Here is a 19,071-nt window from a genome sequence, read left to right on the forward strand (position 1 = left end):
TACCTAGCTTAATGTAGGAACACATTTGACATGTTCCAGAGTTCTCTTGCTGATTATTTTCTATCAATAACAGGCAGACGTCCTTTCTGGACCCTGGCGCATTTTGTATCGACGCTCTGACATCACTGGAGCCGTCCTGGATAGCTATTGGTAGGTCCGAGATGCCAATATCCCTTGGTCGATAGCTTGCAGCAAAGTGCCGGAAGCTCCGCCATCCGAGATTGGGATGTAGTGCAACGGTAGCCTCCAACTCTACTTCGGAACAAATACTGCGTACACTGCCCTTGTAGCCTCATCCTCATAGAACCAATATTCTCATCTTTTCCAACAAGTCACGTGTCTGGCTTTCAGAGACATCAAGCCTAGAGAGGATAGCATTCGCTTTCACGATGTCTTCTACTCCGGCAATCACACTCTGCAACCCCTCAAGGTATGCGAGTGAATCAAACGCTAAGACGCCCACCACGCCTCATGCCGAGTTCTTCTACCGCACATGGTCAGTGGCTCATTCTACATTGTCCATGTGGAAGTCTGCCAAGAATGTCAGAATCACCTACAAGCCCATCGAAGACGGCACCAGTTTCGATGACCTGGTTGAGTACGAGAAGGGCGCCAAGCTAAAGAACGTCAAGGGCATTGACACGACATTGGGTCCCGGCTCATACATCTGGCGCGGAAAGGGTCTACTGAAGCCCTTCACATCACATTGGGAGGTGCTGGGCTGGGGCTGGGGCGAGCACATGCCCGATGGAGATGCCGAGCGCTGGATGGTCATTTGGTTTGCCAAGACACTCTTCACCGAGGAAGGCATTGACATTCTCACCGATCGCAAGGAAGGCTTGTCGGAGAAGACGCTCTCGGACCTCAAGACTCAACTCAAGAGTATGCAAGGGTGCGATAAAATGGTCGCTCTTGTGGAAAAGAAGTTGATCCCAGTCAAAGTCGAGCTGCCATGGATATCAAACGATTCTTAGAAGGCTATACGGCAAGGCGATTTCACTCATCGTCTCGATCAAGGATTATGGGTGCCACAAATCGATAGAAGGGCGATGAATTCTTCTTCAAGGGGAACATTGCAACAAATGAGGAAGAGAGGGAAAGCAGTGGTACAAGTCGTAATTGAGGAGGCTCGGGACGAGTGATGGGGAGATGCATACGACCGCTCGAAGTACAAAAGGTCGCCACAAATAGTTCCACGTTCAACTATGGCATTTCACCGCCGAAGCGACAGTGGCGACACAGACTTGGATTAAAATACGATCGATTAGATACCCCATGCTAAGATTTATTGTCATAATGCTTGTTTTACAGAAACTCTGTATTTTCGTCGTTGCTGTGAAAGTATTTTCAATCTGAGGCTCTCATTGACTGGCAGATATGTGTATGACTTCCCATTATAGCAGCATTTGGAGATTTGTGGACGTGAAAAGGTTGGCCTTCCATGAGGATATATCTCTATTGACTTGGTGTATCATATATTATAGTCATCGTCCTAAACGATCATGATCGCGGCCATGATGCCGGCTCTCGGCCTTCTCACTGCGGGAGCTTCTCTGGGGACTTCGGTGCCTCGAGTGGTGGTGATGGCGATGCCGATGCCTATGCCGTTTCTCATGATCGCGCTCTTCAGGTCGCCTCTTGTCTTGATCCAGGCTGAAGTTCTCCAGATCATCACTTCCGTCGTCCTCGCGGTCATCCCTGCGCCGCCGTCTCTTTTCACTTCTCCTTTCTTCCCGTCGTAACCTCCTCAGCTCCTTTTCCCGTTCTTCATTTGCACTACGTCTTTCTTTTTCCACTTGCCTTGCCTTGGCTGCACCTCGTTTCATCATTGCCAGGGGATCGCTAGCCTCTATCCTTGCTGCATCGCGATCTTTCCGGCCGGGATCCGGTCGACCAAAAGCGTCAGTTCCGTGCTGCGCTTGCGCTTCACTACGGTCTAGGCCTTGGTCTCGCATGGAAGATGCCGGCGCGTACCAAGGTCCAGACGCTGAAGCTTGTGCGCCGGACGCGTTGGAAAAGCGCATTCTGTACTGATCCTCGAACTCGCGCTTCTTACGTTCCTTTTCGGCTTCCGCCTCTGGATTCTTGCGTTTATCAGGAACCAACGAATTGGCTTCGCCAAAAAGGTCGATATGTCCTGATGCATCGGTCAGAGGTGCATCACTGCTCTTATGAGGCATCACCGCGCCTGGCCCCTCTGTGTCATCGCCCCGTGGCCTTGCAGGCCCCGAGACCATCTCCCTCGCGACACGCATCTCAAAGTCGGTATCATCCTCGCCGTGGCGCTTGCGCTTCTTTCGCTCGCGACCATGGCCTCCCGATGCATCCCCATCGCGGTCCCGATGCCGGTCATGGCGGGTTCGGTCTCCATCCGCAAGAGCCTGGTCATCCCTTGGCGGCTCTAGAGGAGGCGGAGCTTCGCCTCTCAAGATAGCGAGGCGTCGTGCGGCGTCTTCCTCTTGTTGCCGCTCTTCCTCGGCCAGCTCACGTTCACGGGCAGCTGCCTCGTCGCGCCGGACCCGCGCGATGTTGTCGCTGTTGTACACGTTCCATGACTTTTTACCCAAAAGATGGCTATCTAAAGTGATTAGTCATTACCGTCTTTTATTCGTAAACAATGAACGACCAAGACTCACAGTGGCATTATGGATGATTATGAAGAATGACAAAGAAGAATGGTTCAAAGGCCACGTTCAAAGCCGTCTTTGTGGTTGCTAGGATAAAGCCTTGGAGGGGCAATAAGCTTGCACTTGGAGAGACCGTGCCAGTTTTGGGGCAACAATGACAAGCGCACTGTGTATTGTACATACATTTGCAATAACATTGTACACTTTCTCTCGACTGTAGCAAACCCCCGTGGGTCAGTTCTTTCATCAATGCATCCTATGCCGTATTTGAATCAATGATATTATTGTTTCACATAATTAAAATACTTAACTACCTATAGGCAATATCAGTTACTAGTCCTTCAGTCTATTGTACATGAAGCAATGGAACTGACTCTGGTGTTATACACAAGGCTATCATCTCAGTCCAGTGCCAAATTTCAAATTACTCAGGTCCTCTAACAGTTTCTACTAGTCTTCATCGTCTTGCAGTAGATCGTACAATATAAACTGCTGAGGATCCGGCGAAGCATACACCAAGTCGTCAACGTCTTGATGAACAATGATGCCAAAGGCGCTCCATTGTTCAGCAAAAACTTGCCGGAGTGTGTTGACTGTACTCTGAAGCACGCCAGCTCGTGCATTGGGATAAGCATTGACGATGTCGGGTGGAACATGACGCCAAATCACACGGAATGAACGCGCGACACGATCAACGGTTGCATGTTCTGTGGGAAATCCAGATAACACGGCTCGAAGGAGTTCTTCTATCCGCAAGGACTCCCTCGGCGTTGGTATGCAATGAAACATGACTTCCTTGGAACGCCTCGTGCCAACCCAGCCCACACCAGGAAAAGGCGGCTGGTGAACGAGCATGCGTCGCCAGCTGGCCTCTGGTCGGCGGTAGGCGTCCTGTCGGTCACGTATCCACGGAAGATCGGGAAAGGTGACGTCGTGTTTTGGCGCTATCAGTTTCGTCGTTCGCGAGAAGAAACGGAGATCCCTTTCTGGTGGTGCGTCAGCATGTTCAAAAGCAAAAGGGAAATGCTTTGCTAAAAGGCGGTTGTGAGTAGGCGTGGCAAGTTCATCCTTGAGGAAGAACAGTTTCCTTTGCAGGGACTCGAAACTGTCTATAGAAGCCTTCCAGTATCGGCACACACGCGGACAAGATACCAATAGTGTATGCATATCGACTTTGCGTAGTATCAGTACCAGAATCTCTGTGATCTCAAGGGCCTGCGCGGCAGCTGACTTGCTGTTCGCCATCTTGACTTACCTTTTATGGCCCTCTGAAAGGGTCCCGGAGATCCCGTGTATACGGGCGGAAAAGAGATGGTGCTTCATCTTTCTCACGACTCGATAGTCTTACTAGTACGATTTTTGGATTCTTTTATGTACAGATGAAGTTCATCTATCACATAACTACAAATGCTTTGGAGCTCACCCATCGTTGCCGGATCTTGTGCCGTGCTGGCCACTTACGACAAAGAAAGTCCATCGGCATTGTTCATACACAACAGTGTTGTACTGGGACAATTCATTGTCTAAATCCCAAGGAAACTCAACACTTTCACCGGGTTGTCCAGAGACTGCAACACACCTACTCTGACAGATCGATGCCCGACGACATATAGTCATTGAACAATATTTGCCAAGACTACGGAATAATATGCTCAACCCACTGTAATTGGAGACCTGGACCTGGTATTGTAAACCATGAAAGCCCCACCGAGAACCCGAAGATGCTAGGCCATGTCTGTACTAATGAGCATGATAGCATATCTTTCCCCCCTACAATTATTACGCAAGCAAAATATCCTTATCGGTTTGTCGGAGGTAGAAATGAAGTCTGTATTTTGATGCCGATCGTGCGCAGAATATCAAGGGAATTAACTTCTTCTTTGTTGTGCGTTTCTGTGTTTCAGACTTGCAAAGCGCATCTGTTGTCAGACAACTATCATCACCATGGTTCGGTTGTGGCTCCCGCTAGTGCTGCTCTTGTCCCCCTTGGGCTATGCATCATGCAATTCGACCCGAAAGAACTTGATTATAGATACGGACTTGTTTAGTGATGTCGAGTATGTATCTCCTTATACGTGCCCCAATGCGGGAATCTAACATTGTGCACAGTGATGCCGGTGCGCTTCTAATCGCCACGACGGCGACAAACGTCAATCTTCTGGCTGTCAACATCAACTACCCCTCGTCGTATTCGGCTTGGTGCGCCTCGGCCATTGTCGCCCACTATGGTCTAAATGTGCCCATCGGCATTCGGAAGCCATTCGCCAATGTCTCTTACTTTGATGACTTTTACTACCAGTTGGGAGAATATGCCAGCAAGATCGCCTACCATCACTCTGGAGGAAACTTGACTTGGGGCAATGCTGATGATGCCTGGGACGCCGTGGCTCTGTATCGCAAAGTTCTCTCCGAGGCAGAAGATAATAGTGTCACTATTGCATCGATTGGATTCTTCGAAAATGTGAGTACATGATTAGCATTGGCTGCCTGTCGAAGATCAAAGCTCACATCTTGTAGCTTTCGGGCCTGTTGAACTCGACCGCAGACGAGTACTCCAGCCTGGATGGACCGGCCCTAGTCTCGGCCAAGGTATCGGAGCTCGTCATCATGGGCGGTGACTACCCATCTGGCTACGAATACAACTTTTGGGGCGATAACCCAACTGCTACTGCCCATGTCGTCAACAACTGGAACGGGTCAATCGTGTATTCCGGTGCCGACTTGGGTGGTAACGTCACGAGTGGTGCTCTGCTCATCGCACAAGGCCCCGAGAATGATCCTGTGCGCCAGGCCTATCTGTACTATACGCACGGCGGCGCTCGGTACTCGTGGGATCCTTTGACTGTGCTATACGCAATCGACGGGCTGTCTTCCGGGCTCTTTGAGTATGGCAATCAGTACGGGTACAATTATGTCCATCCCAACGGTTCCAATGAATGGGTCTTTGACGAGCAAGTTGCCAATCAACATTGGCTGAATCTGAAGGTAGATAATGTAACAGCGGGCGCAAAGTTGGATCAAATGTTTTTGAGCAAGGCTTGGTCAGCTGTGTAGTAACAGGATGGGTTCCAGTCTGTATGAAAGCAGATACCCTAACAAGTTGAGGCTAGATACGACTAATGGCTTGCTCGTCTTAATCGCATCTCTCAAATCGGATTGAGATGTAATTTATTACGCTTTGAAATGATCAAGACTTTAAGTGCACCCACTTACTAAGTTTCGAGTTCGAAAGATTAGCATCATCATCTTGAGGTAGTCAAGCGGTTGTTGGACGGTCCCAATTGTGATACCTTCACAAACGAGGAGGGGGGCCACCGAGTGCTTGATAAAAAGTATGTATATTGCGAAAATAAGGGGAAGTCTATAAGTCTGTCCAACGCCATCCCGTAAAACCGTGATCCTCAGTAGACCTGTTCGCTATGCACCGCTGGATCCATCAAATGCCCCGAGCTCCATCAAAACAATGCGGCATCATACGAACTGCAAACAGCCGAGTCGCTCCCTCCATGCTGATGTCTCGCTAGATTTCATTACTCTCAACCCAACTACCATCTCAGAATCATCAAGCACCTATGTGACCAACGTGTTCTCCGGTGGGGTCTGCAGTTGGCAGACATCTGTGAGGCTGCCCCCGATCGTCCCAAGAAACAAGAAGAAGGGACTGAGATGACTGTGTCTGGGGTATACGATGATACCGGCCAGAGGGCAAACCAAGCTGACCATGACCCAAAGATATACTGTTCGACTTCTCTGACTGTTCTGCCATCCTGCTTGTGTGACCCTTAGGTATAGTCCAACGTACTGCATGATGGCTGATTGTATGATGTCAAGATGATCAGCATCACCCGCCGTAGAAGGACGGTGTTCTGCAAGCTTGATGGACGCAGCATATGTCTGAACGGCTGTCATGGTGATGCAGATGGCAAGTGAGAGGGTCGCTACTACATCAATGCTCTGAAGAGCGGCTGTGATCAGTGCTGATCAAAGACAAATATGCGATCGGGGCCAAAGCTTACGATGAATATTCTTTTCAAGTCGGCTAGATATCTGTGTCAGTTGACATACCCTTTCGCATGCTAAATGAAAGTCTTATGAAGCTTACCTAGTATTATGACCATGGTCGTTCTCCTTAGATGATATTGGATAAATGTGCTGTTTGTCTGAGGACACGAACGCAATCCAATTCAAGCTCGGCGTCGGTTGTAGAACTTGTAAAATCAAGTGAAGAAAAATCGGCGCGCAGTGTTGCAGATTATTTCAATTGTTTCCTCTCGATTCAAGAGGTGGGAATCTCGCTCTCTTTATGCAGGCCGCAGTAAATCCTCAAACTGGCCCAAATATGGGCTGGACTCTGGTCTGGCGCTCCAGCGCACGGGGTATGGGGGGCCCAAAACACAAGTAGTAATAATCTTGGCATTCCGTGTTGTCCCTGTAATCCATTGGAATATGGATTCTGCAACTCGATGCACTTATGATGCCAATCATGGCATGTACATGGGGCCAACAACTGCCCCGGGCTACAGTGGTCTTGCCGTCTCATTAGTCCACCAAGCACAATGAATATGTCTCCGTGTCGGAGCGAGAGAGTGAGCGTCTCCGTCTCCGATGTAGCGTCATCGCTGCCCACAACTCTCTGTACTCCCAGCTTCTTGCAGCGAATCGGATCCTTCGCGTACTCACCAGTAAAGTCCAAATGCGAGATGTGAGACTCTGAGAACCGAGATCTACCATAATTGTATACTAGTATGAAGCTACGTGTGGGCGTTCCTGGTCGGACTAGGTTCAGATCCCGCCCCGGATCTGTCTTTCTGCATATACAACGAATCCATGCACCAGTTGAGCCGCCAAAGCCCGACTAGTCACACCAGATTCTAACGCATGGAAAGGGCGAAATACATGACATCAAAATACCTTAAACCCACGATGATTTAACCGAATAAAATGGTAAAAATACAGGAACATGCTAGGAATAGTTATTAGGATTGTTTTGATAATGTAGATAAATGTTACTTATACGGGGCCGGAAGCTCTAAGGGCGACTTGAGCCCCTCGTCATAGTATATGTCTTTTGGTGCTTGCGGGAAAAGGTACAGAGAATGTTTTTTTTTTAAAAAAAAAAATAAAAAAAGAAGAAGAAGAAAGAAAAAGAAAAAAAAGAGAGATAGACGGAGGGAGGGAGAAGAAGTGCACCACGCATCCGGCGCGATCAACGCTTCCTACACTAATGCACTCTGTACGCAGCATCATCGGGAAGGGGGCTGCATATAGTAGCAGACTTCATGGTGACTTTGAAGTTTGTCGTGTTGGATTTTGTGTTTTGTACAGAGAATACTGGGTCCAAGGCGTGGCCACAAGCAGACCTGGAAGAGACCTGCTTTTCTGCCTGGTTCTTTAGCGTGGCTGGCCTTGGTACCAGCACCATGCAGCACGTCTTTTTCTTCTTTTCTTTTCCACACCCAGCCAGAGATGGTCGTCGTCTATGTACTATCTGGTCACGCTAGTGTTTGTTTGAAAATTGCTTTTTTTCTTCCCTTTTTTTTTTGGCTGTTTTTATTTTCTAACTTTAACTTGTTAATACCTACCCAGGAGGGGTTTCAGGTCTTTAACCTGCTGCGTCGCCTCGTTCTGTTTAACGGATCAATCTGCTGCTGCTCGCTTCTTGCGTTTCCCTATCGCCGAAGGTCATAATTTACTTTTACCTCCATTGTTTTTCTTTCGTCTTCCTCGTACAGTGGCAATGGCCATGAGGAAATGGCCATGGGTCTAGTACAAAGAGAGAAGACAAAGGGCAAAGCATCTAGTTGCGATAATTGATTGGCTCCCATGTTCACTCGGGTCTCGGTAGTTTGCTGGAAAGGCTGCAGCAGGCCTTACTTCTTCGCTTAGTCTCCGAGCTCGTCGGCGCATTTGTAACCTCCGATGCCTCCCAAATACACCCCTCGTATTTTGCTGCGCAACTTCAAGATTGGCCAGCTACCTATCCAAGGCTTGGTGGGCGTTCACGCATGAGAAGTTGCTGGAATTAATTTATAACTTACATTACTCTATAGACAAATATACTCTTAGGTCCATGGTCGGAGCTATTTATGCCTCATTGATTTTGGGAGACGAATTGTTATGGAAGCCCATGTGTCACAAACCGGAGCATGGACGAAAATCTACAAAATACATAACACTTGTGACGGGAACAAGCTCCTGCCCAATCAGCACCAGCGTGGACACAACCACTACTAAGTAGGCATAATTCAAGCGTGGTCCTACGCAAGATGATTTTTGCTGCTGCTGCAGCAGATGGTGTAGTTTTCTTTGTTCCGTTCACGCCCTTTCAAAAAACGGCGCAGGATTGGGGTTACAGCCGCGTTTCGGCAAAGGGGAGTTGAGATCAACATAAATAATAAAAAATAAGCGTCCATGAGAGAATATATGCTGCAAACCTTACTCCAATAATCACCGTGTAGGACAGAAACTCTCGTCAGCAGGCTATACTGTTATTTCTCGGATGTTATTAGTGGTTTGCTGGTCTACGACACATTGCCAAGTATTTTCCTCAAATCTATGGTCTCCTCGGTCTCAAATGCGGAACTGAAAGATAGTGTTTACCAGCCAGCATTCTGTAATGTTTCCTTCTATACCTACCTACTTATTCCTGGAATTGCTTGCCTTTTCATGAATGGGTTCTACTGTTGAGTGTGCTTGTAGCTAGTTTGTTCAAGCACTAGTGAACGACATGGAAATAAATCAGCCCAGTTCATAATGTCCATGTGTTTAGCAACAATCTAGATTTCATAGAAAACCGTGCCTCATATAGTCCCACGCAGAAATACGGGGAGCACTCCTTGAAAGACCATGCTCCTTTTTCAAGCAGAGACTCATCAGATGTATAAAACTGATAAGTCCTTGTACTTTTCTAGCAGAAGAGGGAGATCAGAACAACTGTATCATGTTCTCAGTTCGCTCAAAACCTAACCGTTCAAGTAGGCGTACATCATCATGAGCGGTGAGTCTTGCCCAAGATCCTCGGCATTTATGCCACTCATCAAGGACTTGAGTGTGTCTTCTGGGTTTGGGGAACTGGCGTTATAACCTATTGGTATTTGCCAAGAATTTCGAAAACTACTGAACTACGAAGAGCTTCCATCTATACCGTAAGATAAAAGGCTCTAGAACTAGACTTCTTGATGGTCAACACGAATTACGATCTTGGAGAAGTGTTTCTTCTCTTTGAGACGTCTGTAAGCATCCTTGGCTTCTGCCAACTCAAAAATAGCATCGTCCACCACAGGCTTGATTTTCTTGTTGTCAATGAATTGAACCAGCTCGCGAAACTGTGCCCGATTGCCTCCTAGAACCCCTCGCACAACACAGGTATGAAACAACGCAGCGTGGAGCGGAACCATGTCGACATTGTCACCGACCTGGCCCACGATCATGACGGTTCCATCTGGACGTACCGAGGCTAGCGACTGACCGAGAGTTTCGTTGCCGCCGACATCAATGACTGTATCAAATCCTTTTCCGCCGGGCGTGAGCTTTCTAGCCTCTAGGCCCCAGTTCTCCGGGTTGGTGCGATAGTTGACGGTGTGCGCAGCGCCGAGAGAGCGCAGGCGTGCTGCCTTTTCCTCCGTCGAAGTGGTTGCGACGACATTGGCCCCTGCTGCGACTGCAAGCTGGAGTGTGGCGACGCTCACGCCACCGGTGCCTTGGACTAGGACCCAGGTATCGGAACCGACCTCGGAGCCCTTGACGCCGAAGAGAGAGTTCCAAGCCGTGGTCCAGGTACATGTCAAAGTTGCAGCAGCAATCCAATCGAGGGACTTGGGGGCGAGAACAAGAGCTTTCTCTGAGAAGACTCCGTGAGAGCGAAGTGTGCCATCTGTTCCCTGGCCCAGCATGAAAGGCACATCTTCCATGGTGGATGGTGCGTCGTCTCCCCTAGATTCGGCAACATTGGGAGCGAATTGCGTCACAACTCGATCTCCTGGTTGAAAATCTTGGACAGAGGATCCGACAGCCTCGACGACGCCTGCTCCGTCGCATCCAGGTACGATGGGTGGCTTGATTGGCCCATTGACACCCTGCTGGCAGTCAGTATAGTGCGTAATGTCTATTACGACGGGATATTACCAGAGGGCCTGCTATAATAAGCTCGCGATAGTTCAAGCTCGCAGCGTATAGTTTGACAAGAACTTCATTCGGTTTCAGGTCAGATTGCTTTGGGATTTCAACGTGTTGGTATTCGAGCGACTTTTCAAAGCCATCTTGACTGTTCAAAATCCACTGACGTGCCATTTTAATTTGTAGTAAGGACTTGTACGAAAGTGATGAATGCGACATGCGTGGACGAACTTGATCTCGAATTGAATGACTGCTGCTCTTGACATATTTATACTCATTTCCTATTACCACACCAAGACAACATGCACTAAGAACAAGTCCGAATACTAGTAGTATACAAGATGACTTTATTCTTTTAAGCCTCATGATTGGTTCAAAGGTATCGAGTTCCACCTAAAATTGATTTTCCGTTCTGGGTATAACGCAAGTCTATGATTAGAAAGCATACATGACATGACCAACAGGCACGCGGGGATTGCACCCGTACCATGGTACCTGCAGCTTAAATGCATCTCCAGTCTTTTCATCTCCAGTTTCTTTGACTTTCTTGTCCCAAGCTTCGAAATTGATTTTCCTATTGTGGAATAGCCATGGCTTCATCATCATTCACATTTGTCAACACGACCGACGGTCCTGCTTTGTCGCACGCGGCAGCAAAGCGGATGAGGGCCCACGTCACCAAGACGAACTTTGCAAAGCGGCGTCAGCGACTAGGCAAGGCGCCGGCGGCTGCGAAGACGTCGGATGCTCATGGTTCAATGACAAAGCACCAAAAACAACTTCCCGATATGCAACGGGCACTTGTAGCAGGACTCCGCAGTGGATGGATACCGCCCGTCCCTAAGGCTTGCGATGATGACTCCCGAGCTGAATCTTGTATGGTGTCTCACTTGACTTTCGATAGACATGCCCGCTAAACCAATTCAGTGACCAAATTCTGGTCGTCTCTCTTTCGTCTGAGAGGCCAAGGTTATCCCGCCAACTCTGTTGAAAAGAATTGGCAGCGACTCATCTGTTCTGAGCCCTCTCTTTTGCAAACAACCGTTGCCATTGAGCTACGACACTTGGCGCCAGATGAAGAATGCCAAAAGATAGCCGATCAATGCTGGTCGAGTGCTACCAGCATCCTCATTCGGCACATATCTTCGGGAACCGTGTATACAGATGCCATTATCGGGACAGTCGTGACCATGGCATTTGGAGAGCGACTCGTTCACAACGAAGAAGCATGGAATATCCACATGGACGGGCTCACTCAGATGGTCAACCATAGATATGAACACGGTGAACGACGCCTACCGTCTTGGCTCTACGATTTGGTAATTTCGTAGGTTCTTCTGATTAATGATGCCGATTTCAAGTGGACTGACCAAACGCTTATCAGAGATGCGACAAATGCTGTGCTAGGGTTCCCTCGGTGGTACCACCGAAATCTCGTCAAGGCGATCTGTAGATACGGCTTCCTAGCGATGTCAGAGATAGCAATAGCCTGTGATGCTCTCGTTGAGGTTCTCAAATCAATCGAAGAGGTTCAAAACGCCCCGCCAAGTCAAACGTCTGGACTCAAGGAGGTGGAAATAAATAAGCAGGTGCTGGACATTCTTCTACAGGCCCGAGCTTTGAAAAGCTACGAGGAGCCATCTATTCGCATAACTGCGACGACAATAGAGCTCATTCTCTATCTCTCCTGGCCACAAGAGCCAGCTGTTGATTGCACTTCTACAGCTGATGAGATGCGACAAGCACTGTGTCGCATGTTCATTCGGCCCTGCTGCTATTCAGACCTTACCTCGGGCTACCTCATGGTTGGTGCCATAGCATCAGACGAAGGATCAGAAACGAAGAAATGGTTCACTTCGAGACTCAGAGACGCGTTGGTTTCCGTCCAAACAGATAATGCACGCAGCCTTCGAGAGGAACTGAAAGGGGAATTTCTTCACAGAGTTGGGTCAATGTTATGCTCAGAGGAAACATTGAATGACATCCTCGTTTGCAGAATACTAAATTAGTCATTATGCCTTGTATAGGTAATTTCTCTGAGTATATGAATGACCATTGTTGAACGTGACAACACTTGAGTCGCTAGGTGTTAATGTACCTAAACTTAGTTGGGACCCGCCAGGTACAAAGACGTGGATCCACTGATGGAGCCCCATTATGCGGGGCGCTTATCAACGATAAGCCAACCTTATCGTGAAATTTCAAGAATTATCTTTTCGAGATGCTGAGACACAACCATTCAAGCCTGCAATCTTCTACGATTTCGTCCTTCTTCAGAGGAGGATAATCGTCGCAATGGGCCCAGAAACAAAGGCGACAAAGAAGGAAACGAAAAAGGATACGCGCGCCTGGGATGCGCTCACCCCGCCGCTCGCCGAATGGATTCTCGACTACCTCTCGAGCTCTGGATTTGAGCGCATGACGCCCGTCCAGGCGGCAGTGCTTCCACTCTTTAGCGCCAGCAAGGACGTTGTTGTCGAGGCCGTCACGGGCAGCGGCAAGACGCTCAGCTATCTGATCCCCGTGATCAACCGCCTGCTCCGGCTCGAGGAGCCCACGAAGCCGCGCCACGTTGCCGCCATCATTGTCTCGCCTACTCGAGAACTGGCGTCGCAGATTCACAAAGTCCTCGTCGACCTCGTCAAGTTCCACCCAACATCGGCCGAACTACTTCCTTACCTCGATGGCGATGAGAAGCGACCGATCACCTCTACGCCCTTTATACTGCCTCAGCTCCTCGTAGGAGGTACGACGACTCCTGCTCAGGACCTCAGCTTCTTCCTGCGGCACTGCCCGAACATCCTCGTTGCGTCGCCCGGTCGATTAGTCGAGCTGCTGCAGTCGCCGCATGTGAGCTGCAACCAATCGAGTTTCGAGGTGCTTGTGCTGGACGAAGCGGACCGACTTCTGGATCTCGGGTTCAAGCAAGATTTGCAAAACATTCTGAGCAGATTGCCGAAACAAAGGAGAACAGGTCTTTTCAGCGCCAGTGTTAGCGATGCCGTTTCAGAGATTATTCGTGTTGGACTGAGGAACCCGGTAAAGATTCAGGTCAAAGTCAAGAGTCTAAAGACAGGCGGAGTAATAGAAGAACGACGGACACCGGCCAGTCTGTCCATGAAATACCAGCTTACGCCGGCATCGCAAAAGTTGCCCGCGCTAGCTCAGATACTCGAGAAGTTGGACCCGAGGCCACAAAAGAGCATTATCTTCTTTTCTACATGTGCCGCCGTGGACTACTTTCAACATCTCCTCCCTGCGCTTTTGCCCGAAGGCTACGCCTGCGTACCACTGCACGGCAAGCACCATTCAACCGTACGACAAAAGAATTTCAACAAATTCCTCAGCTCTGCACAGCCGACGATCCTGCTTACGACGGATTTGGCTGCACGAGGCTTGGATGTGCCACAAGTAGATCTCGTCGTGCAAATCGACCCCCCCTCAGACCCCAAAGTGTACCTCCACCGCTGCGGCCGAGCCGGCCGAGCAGGACGCAAAGGTCTCTCCGTGCTCTTCCTACAGCCCGGGCGGGAAGAGGACTATGTGCCCTTCCTCGAAATTCGCAAGACACCTATTGAACCCCTGACATACCCCGAAATCACGCTCAACGAGTCCGACGGCGCCGAGGCAACGGAAAAGATCCGGGATCTCGTCAAGGAGGACCGCGGCCTGCACGAAAAGGGCCAGCGCGCCTTTGTCTCGTGGGTCCGGAGCTACAGCTCCCACACGGCCTCGTCCATTTTCCGGGTGGCGGACCTGAACTGGGCGGATCTGGCGCAGGGCTGGGGCCTGCTCCGACTGCCCCGAATGCCCGAGGCCAAGACGTTTGAGGGGGACCGGTCGCTCGGCATTGAAATGGACTGGGACAATTTCGCCTTCAAGGACAAGGCGCGCGAGAAGCAGCGCCGCATTGATATGGAGAAGGCGGCGGACCCGGCCAATGGTGAAAAGGCCGAGGCCATCAAGGCCAAGCGGAAGCGCAATACCGAGGCATGGAGTGACAAGCATGAAAAGGAAGGCGTGCGCTCCGTGAGGAGAGAAAAGAGACAGAAGAAGCGTGAAGCAGAGCGCGTGAGCACGTTGACCGAGGATGAAAAGGTCAGAGAGCGCGAACTGGAGGACATGTTGGCACAAATTAGGAAACAAAATCAAGAAAAGTTGGCAGCGGCTGCAGCCAAGGGTGACGACGAATTCAAGGGGTTTGATTAGCCAGATAGATTATATGCCATGATATCCATTGAACTAGCCAGGCTCGACTTGAGAGTTTGCACTCAGTGTTCGATGATGGTATTCATCTTTGATTCATTACTACTATAATTGCCATTCGGGATTTACCAAGTAGTTTCCTTGAACCCAGGCCGGCTACATTAACCAAAAATTCCAAGCGAACGATATTGGGTATCCATAGGGGTATCCGAAAACAGGAAAACGGAAAAAAATACAGTCATCGGTATCGTCAAACTCTCGCGTCTCAGCCTCCCTCCCGCCGCTCGTACTAGTCATTTCCATGCCAAATTCTGGAGAATTTCATTTTGTGATCAGGATATGAAGTATCCTATCACTTGGTATTCTGACCTCCAGCTTTTGAACTGAGCGCTTCAGTCATCTTCAACTAAATGTTCTCAATGACTCGGGCGTTCATAGCTCGTTGAAACTGCGGGTCGGCAGCGCCAAAGTCGTGGGCATCGCCGCCCGAGCTCTCGCCAAAGTTCTGACTTTCCTGTTGCAGAGCAGCGTTGAAGGCCGGAGATCCCTGGCCCATGGTCTGATTGGCGGCGGGGAGGAAGATGACCTTGCTGTTGGCCGACTTGGCCATGGCCTGCATGGCCTCGAGGTAGCGGATCTGCATGGCGGGTGCAGATGAGAGGATATCGGCGGCCTGACGCATCAGTTTTGCGCTCTCCACCTCGGCCTTGGCGGCGATGATCTTGGACTCTCCAATACGCTTGCTCTGGGCGGCCATGGAGAGCGACTCCTGCAGCTCTTGGCTGAAAACAATGTCCTTAATGAGCATGGACTCGACCTGTACACCCCAACCAGCGGCGACATCCTCAATAATCTCTCCAATGCTCTGGGCAATCTCCTCGCGGCGCTCAATGACGTCTTGCAAGATGCGTGCTCCAACGACGTGGCGGAGGGTGGTCTGAGTACGCTCGATAAGGGCCTGGCGGACATTGGCGATGCCAAAAGCGGCCTTGTGAGGGCTGATGATGTGGTAGTAGATGACCGAAGTTAGATGGACAGTCACGTTGTCCTTGGTCATGCAAGTCTGCTTGGGAACCTCGACAATCTGGATCTTGACATCGACCTGGTGCAGACGCTCCGAAAGCGGGTTGATCTTGACCAAGCCAGGGTCCACGGCCTTGTAGAACTTGCCGAACTTGGTGACCAGGCCCACGTTACCCTGATGAACTTGCTTGTAGGGGTTGGGACAGCAGATGATGCACGGAACCGCACCCAATGTTCCCATGCAAGCGCCGAGGGCGTTGACTGAATCATTGTGTTAGCATGAGACTTGATTCAAGATGGAATGGGAAGTAATCTAGGCGCGGTAAAGACTTACTCATTGATCCATACCAGCCCTCGGGGTTGGCGTCGTCTCCAACAATAGAGGCATAGCTTGGCTGAAGATCGCGCGGCTTGGGGGGCTCAACAGTCATGTTCTGCTGAGGGCGAAACCCGATATGGCCATCACTGGCACCATTGGTCTCAGGACCTTTGTCCTTGCGCAGAGGTGCAGAGCTATTGTCGGTGGCGGACATGATGCTGCTAGACGACTCGGTCGTGATATCCAGGTTGTTGTGAATATTTAGTTGATGCTTTCACAAAGCTTCTGATTGTGGACTAGCGTCGAGACTCAAAACGTATAAGTCGCAAAGAGTTGTGTAAAGGAAGAGGTGCTTTTATAGAGTACGTGTTCTTCAAGAAGATCGCCAAGAAACTGATGAACCTTTAAAGCGATGCTTTCACGACTGGGGGGACACGGCATATATGTAGTTGTGCGTGGGAGTATTTGTTTCCCCCAGCTGAGGAGAGAGAGGCGAGACAAGATCAGACGTGGTGCGATGTGAATCTGTGACGTTTACGCTTGTAGCGGTTTCCCTTTGAGTTTAGCGTGCTGCCAGGGTGTTGGGCTGATGGGTGGCACTGCGGGGGAGGAAGCTAGTGTACACTACAGTGACCACTGGGGCAGTGCCTTCCTGGGCGACGGTGGGAACATTTTAGTGGGCTTGGGTAGGGACTTTTCGGTACCCAAAGCAGAGCTGGAGGTGAGAGATGCCTTTCGGAAATACGAGGACAACGCATCGGATTGAATAAAGTTGTCCCGTCTGACCCAAGAAATCGAAGAGAAAAATACCTCGAATGTGCAGGAGAATCATCAATCTCCGCTTCCACACACTTGCAGACTGGTCGGATCTAGGACAGGTTGATGCCAATGGTCGGTCGCTTTGGGTCAATGAATGCTATCCCTTTCTCGCCATTAGCTACGTACCACCGAAAGATGCTCAAGCGGTCTGCTGTAGTGCATTTCTTGTTTTCATCCTTATTTGCTTCTAGGTCCATTACAGACATGACAAATCTTACTAGCAACAGGCATCTAGAAAATAATCTTCTGTTTACTCGCAGTCAACTCGACTGCAAATTATTCATTCAAGAATGCCGTTGTCATGGACTTCACCCTGGCGTCCAAGACAGGTAGTTCAGTCGCCAAGTCTCCAATGAACGTGCCGCTTACCGGTGATGGAGGGTCGCGCTCGCGCATCAGCAGCCAGCAGGGGGACTTTCTTTCTTGGGGGGGGGGGGATGGCTGGGCACTCTTGGGCGACCTGAGAGCTCTCCCGGCTCTCCTGGCAACCGGAATGCACCATTGATCGTAAAGGTTGTCCGCAAAGAGCTAGCTTGCAAAAAGCTTGGCCAAAATGCAGATCATTGAAACCATTCACGCCCCCCTGCGTTGGAACCGAAACATTCCATCTCTCGAGGTGCAAAGGAAGCGAGACCATCCGCTCTGCACGGAATATGCGATCTTACTTTGGCCTGCCCTTGCACAAGGAGACATATCACGAGATGTCTTTTTGAAGAGCCATTTCCCGCAGTTACTGTTCCTGGCAACTCGATGCGCAATTTAACCCATCTTACAACAGACAACCAGGATTGTGAGCAGGGCCGCGCCGTATGCAATTCTCGCAGGAGGAATCAGCTGGTAAAATTGCTCAACAATCCCTCCACTCGAAGCAGCGGCTTTTCTTCAAGATTTTCGCCCATCGTGACCCAGCACTGCCGTCCATCGACTTAACTGCAGCCGGGGCACTAAATGACTGCCTGCATGTTCGACGCCCGACCGCAATTCAGATATGCATGTGTCATCTCTTGCGCCCTCGCTTACATGATATGATATAATATATCTGCCAGTTCATGTCAAGCCGGACTTGTGCCTTTATCGGACAGTACCTTTCTTGTACAATCGGACAGAGATTAATTGCATAGGTCTGTTTAGTCTTCTTCCGCCATGAGCCACCGAGACAACGGGGTAATGAGCACAAATGTTCCAAAGAGGTGGCCGGCTATGCGGCGAACATTACATCTAAGAAATCGCATTGTTCCAAACTCAAATTGATCTCATGATTGGTTCCAAAAAGGCAAACGGAAGTGTGGCGAATGGCATAATCCCAGGTTGTCACAGTAGCATACTCGGCACAGTCCCGTGGCTGCATGGCTCATGGATCGGCGGATTTGTGGCCATGCACACACAAGGCTTGGAACCCTTCTGGAATGTTTCCCTTTTTGGCTCCGGATTTGCCCATCAGCCAATAAGCTTCCTCGCGCGGCCCGGTCCCTTTTCGCCTATCGAGGGAAATATGACAGGAAACCAAAACTGCCAAGTCGTATAAGTGCGATCAGCCTGAGGCTTATGTTTTCACTCCAGGGATGATAACAGCAACTACCGTTTATGGCAGACAGTAAGCAGCATGCAAGCAAGTAGGTCGGGTAATGGATATTGTACTATGTATTGCTCACTTGCAGCTTATCCGCCCGCATCTAGTGTCGAGTGTAGCATACGATCTGATCATCTAGGGATTGCTCCGCCCCATTTGGCCAAACTAGTGTCCTCCACAAGGTGCAGCCTTAAGTCAGCCAAGACTCCAAGATGACCCTAAATCTGGGGACTGGAATCCTTCGTGACAAATGGCGCCAATGATATTTACTTCAGTTCGAGGCAATTCCCAGTTCAGCCTCGGGCCCGGCTGCGAGATGCGGTCAACCTTGTGGAGCGCCTCACCCTTCGGCCGCCCATTCCTCATTGCCCTTCACATAAGTGGAAAGCATC

General features: G+C 49.9%; 8 protein-coding genes across 8 annotated transcripts; 4 read left to right on the forward strand and 4 right to left on the reverse strand.

The window, feature by feature from the left end:
• Positions 1-389: 389 nt before the first annotated feature.
• PFICI_09237 (uncharacterized protein) lies at positions 390-974 on the forward strand (the record flags this gene model as incomplete). Its single annotated transcript, XM_007837818.1, has 1 exon — positions 390-974. One exon carries the CDS (start codon positions 390-392, stop codon positions 972-974), a length of 585 nt encoding a protein of 194 aa, XP_007836009.1.
• Positions 975-1,484: 510 nt separating this feature from the next.
• On the reverse strand, positions 1,485-2,644 carry PFICI_09238 (uncharacterized protein; the record flags this gene model as incomplete). The annotated part of the gene is made up of 2 exons (XM_007837819.1): positions 1,485-2,574; positions 2,637-2,644. The coding sequence occupies 2 exons, from the start codon at positions 2,642-2,644 to the stop codon at positions 1,485-1,487; spliced, it is 1,098 nt and encodes a 365-aa protein (XP_007836010.1).
• Positions 2,645-3,077: 433 nt separating this feature from the next.
• PFICI_09239 (uncharacterized protein) lies at positions 3,078-3,872 on the reverse strand (the record flags this gene model as incomplete). Its single annotated transcript, XM_007837820.1, has 1 exon — positions 3,078-3,872. One exon carries the CDS (start codon positions 3,870-3,872, stop codon positions 3,078-3,080), a length of 795 nt encoding a protein of 264 aa, XP_007836011.1.
• A 699-nt stretch (positions 3,873-4,571) lies between these two features.
• PFICI_09240 (uncharacterized protein) lies at positions 4,572-5,681 on the forward strand (the record flags this gene model as incomplete). Its single annotated transcript, XM_007837821.1, has 3 exons — positions 4,572-4,684; positions 4,737-5,088; positions 5,145-5,681. The coding sequence occupies 3 exons, from the start codon at positions 4,572-4,574 to the stop codon at positions 5,679-5,681; spliced, it is 1,002 nt and encodes a 333-aa protein (XP_007836012.1).
• Positions 5,682-9,793: 4,112 nt separating this feature from the next.
• PFICI_09241 (uncharacterized protein) lies at positions 9,794-10,916 on the reverse strand (the record flags this gene model as incomplete). Its single annotated transcript, XM_007837822.1, has 2 exons — positions 9,794-10,702; positions 10,752-10,916. 2 exons carry the CDS (start codon positions 10,914-10,916, stop codon positions 9,794-9,796), a joined length of 1,074 nt encoding a protein of 357 aa, XP_007836013.1.
• A 416-nt stretch (positions 10,917-11,332) lies between these two features.
• On the forward strand, positions 11,333-12,751 carry PFICI_09242 (uncharacterized protein; the record flags this gene model as incomplete). The annotated part of the gene is made up of 3 exons (XM_007837823.1): positions 11,333-11,618; positions 11,670-12,069; positions 12,127-12,751. The coding sequence occupies 3 exons, from the start codon at positions 11,333-11,335 to the stop codon at positions 12,749-12,751; spliced, it is 1,311 nt and encodes a 436-aa protein (XP_007836014.1).
• A 286-nt stretch (positions 12,752-13,037) lies between these two features.
• Positions 13,038-14,951, forward strand: PFICI_09243 (ATP-dependent rRNA helicase SPB4; the record flags this gene model as incomplete). The annotated part of the gene is made up of 1 exon (XM_007837824.1): positions 13,038-14,951. The coding sequence occupies one exon, from the start codon at positions 13,038-13,040 to the stop codon at positions 14,949-14,951; it is 1,914 nt and encodes a 637-aa protein (XP_007836015.1).
• A 403-nt stretch (positions 14,952-15,354) lies between these two features.
• PFICI_09244 (uncharacterized protein) lies at positions 15,355-16,504 on the reverse strand (the record flags this gene model as incomplete). The annotated part of the gene is made up of 2 exons (XM_007837825.1): positions 15,355-16,232; positions 16,306-16,504. The coding sequence occupies 2 exons, from the start codon at positions 16,502-16,504 to the stop codon at positions 15,355-15,357; spliced, it is 1,077 nt and encodes a 358-aa protein (XP_007836016.1).
• Positions 16,505-19,071: the final 2,567 nt, after the last annotated feature.

This window comes from Pestalotiopsis fici, assembly GCF_000516985.1.
Source record: "Pestalotiopsis fici W106-1 unplaced genomic scaffold PFICI_Scf_6, whole genome shotgun sequence".
Classification (NCBI taxonomy): domain Eukaryota; kingdom Fungi; phylum Ascomycota; class Sordariomycetes; order Amphisphaeriales; family Sporocadaceae; genus Pestalotiopsis; species Pestalotiopsis fici.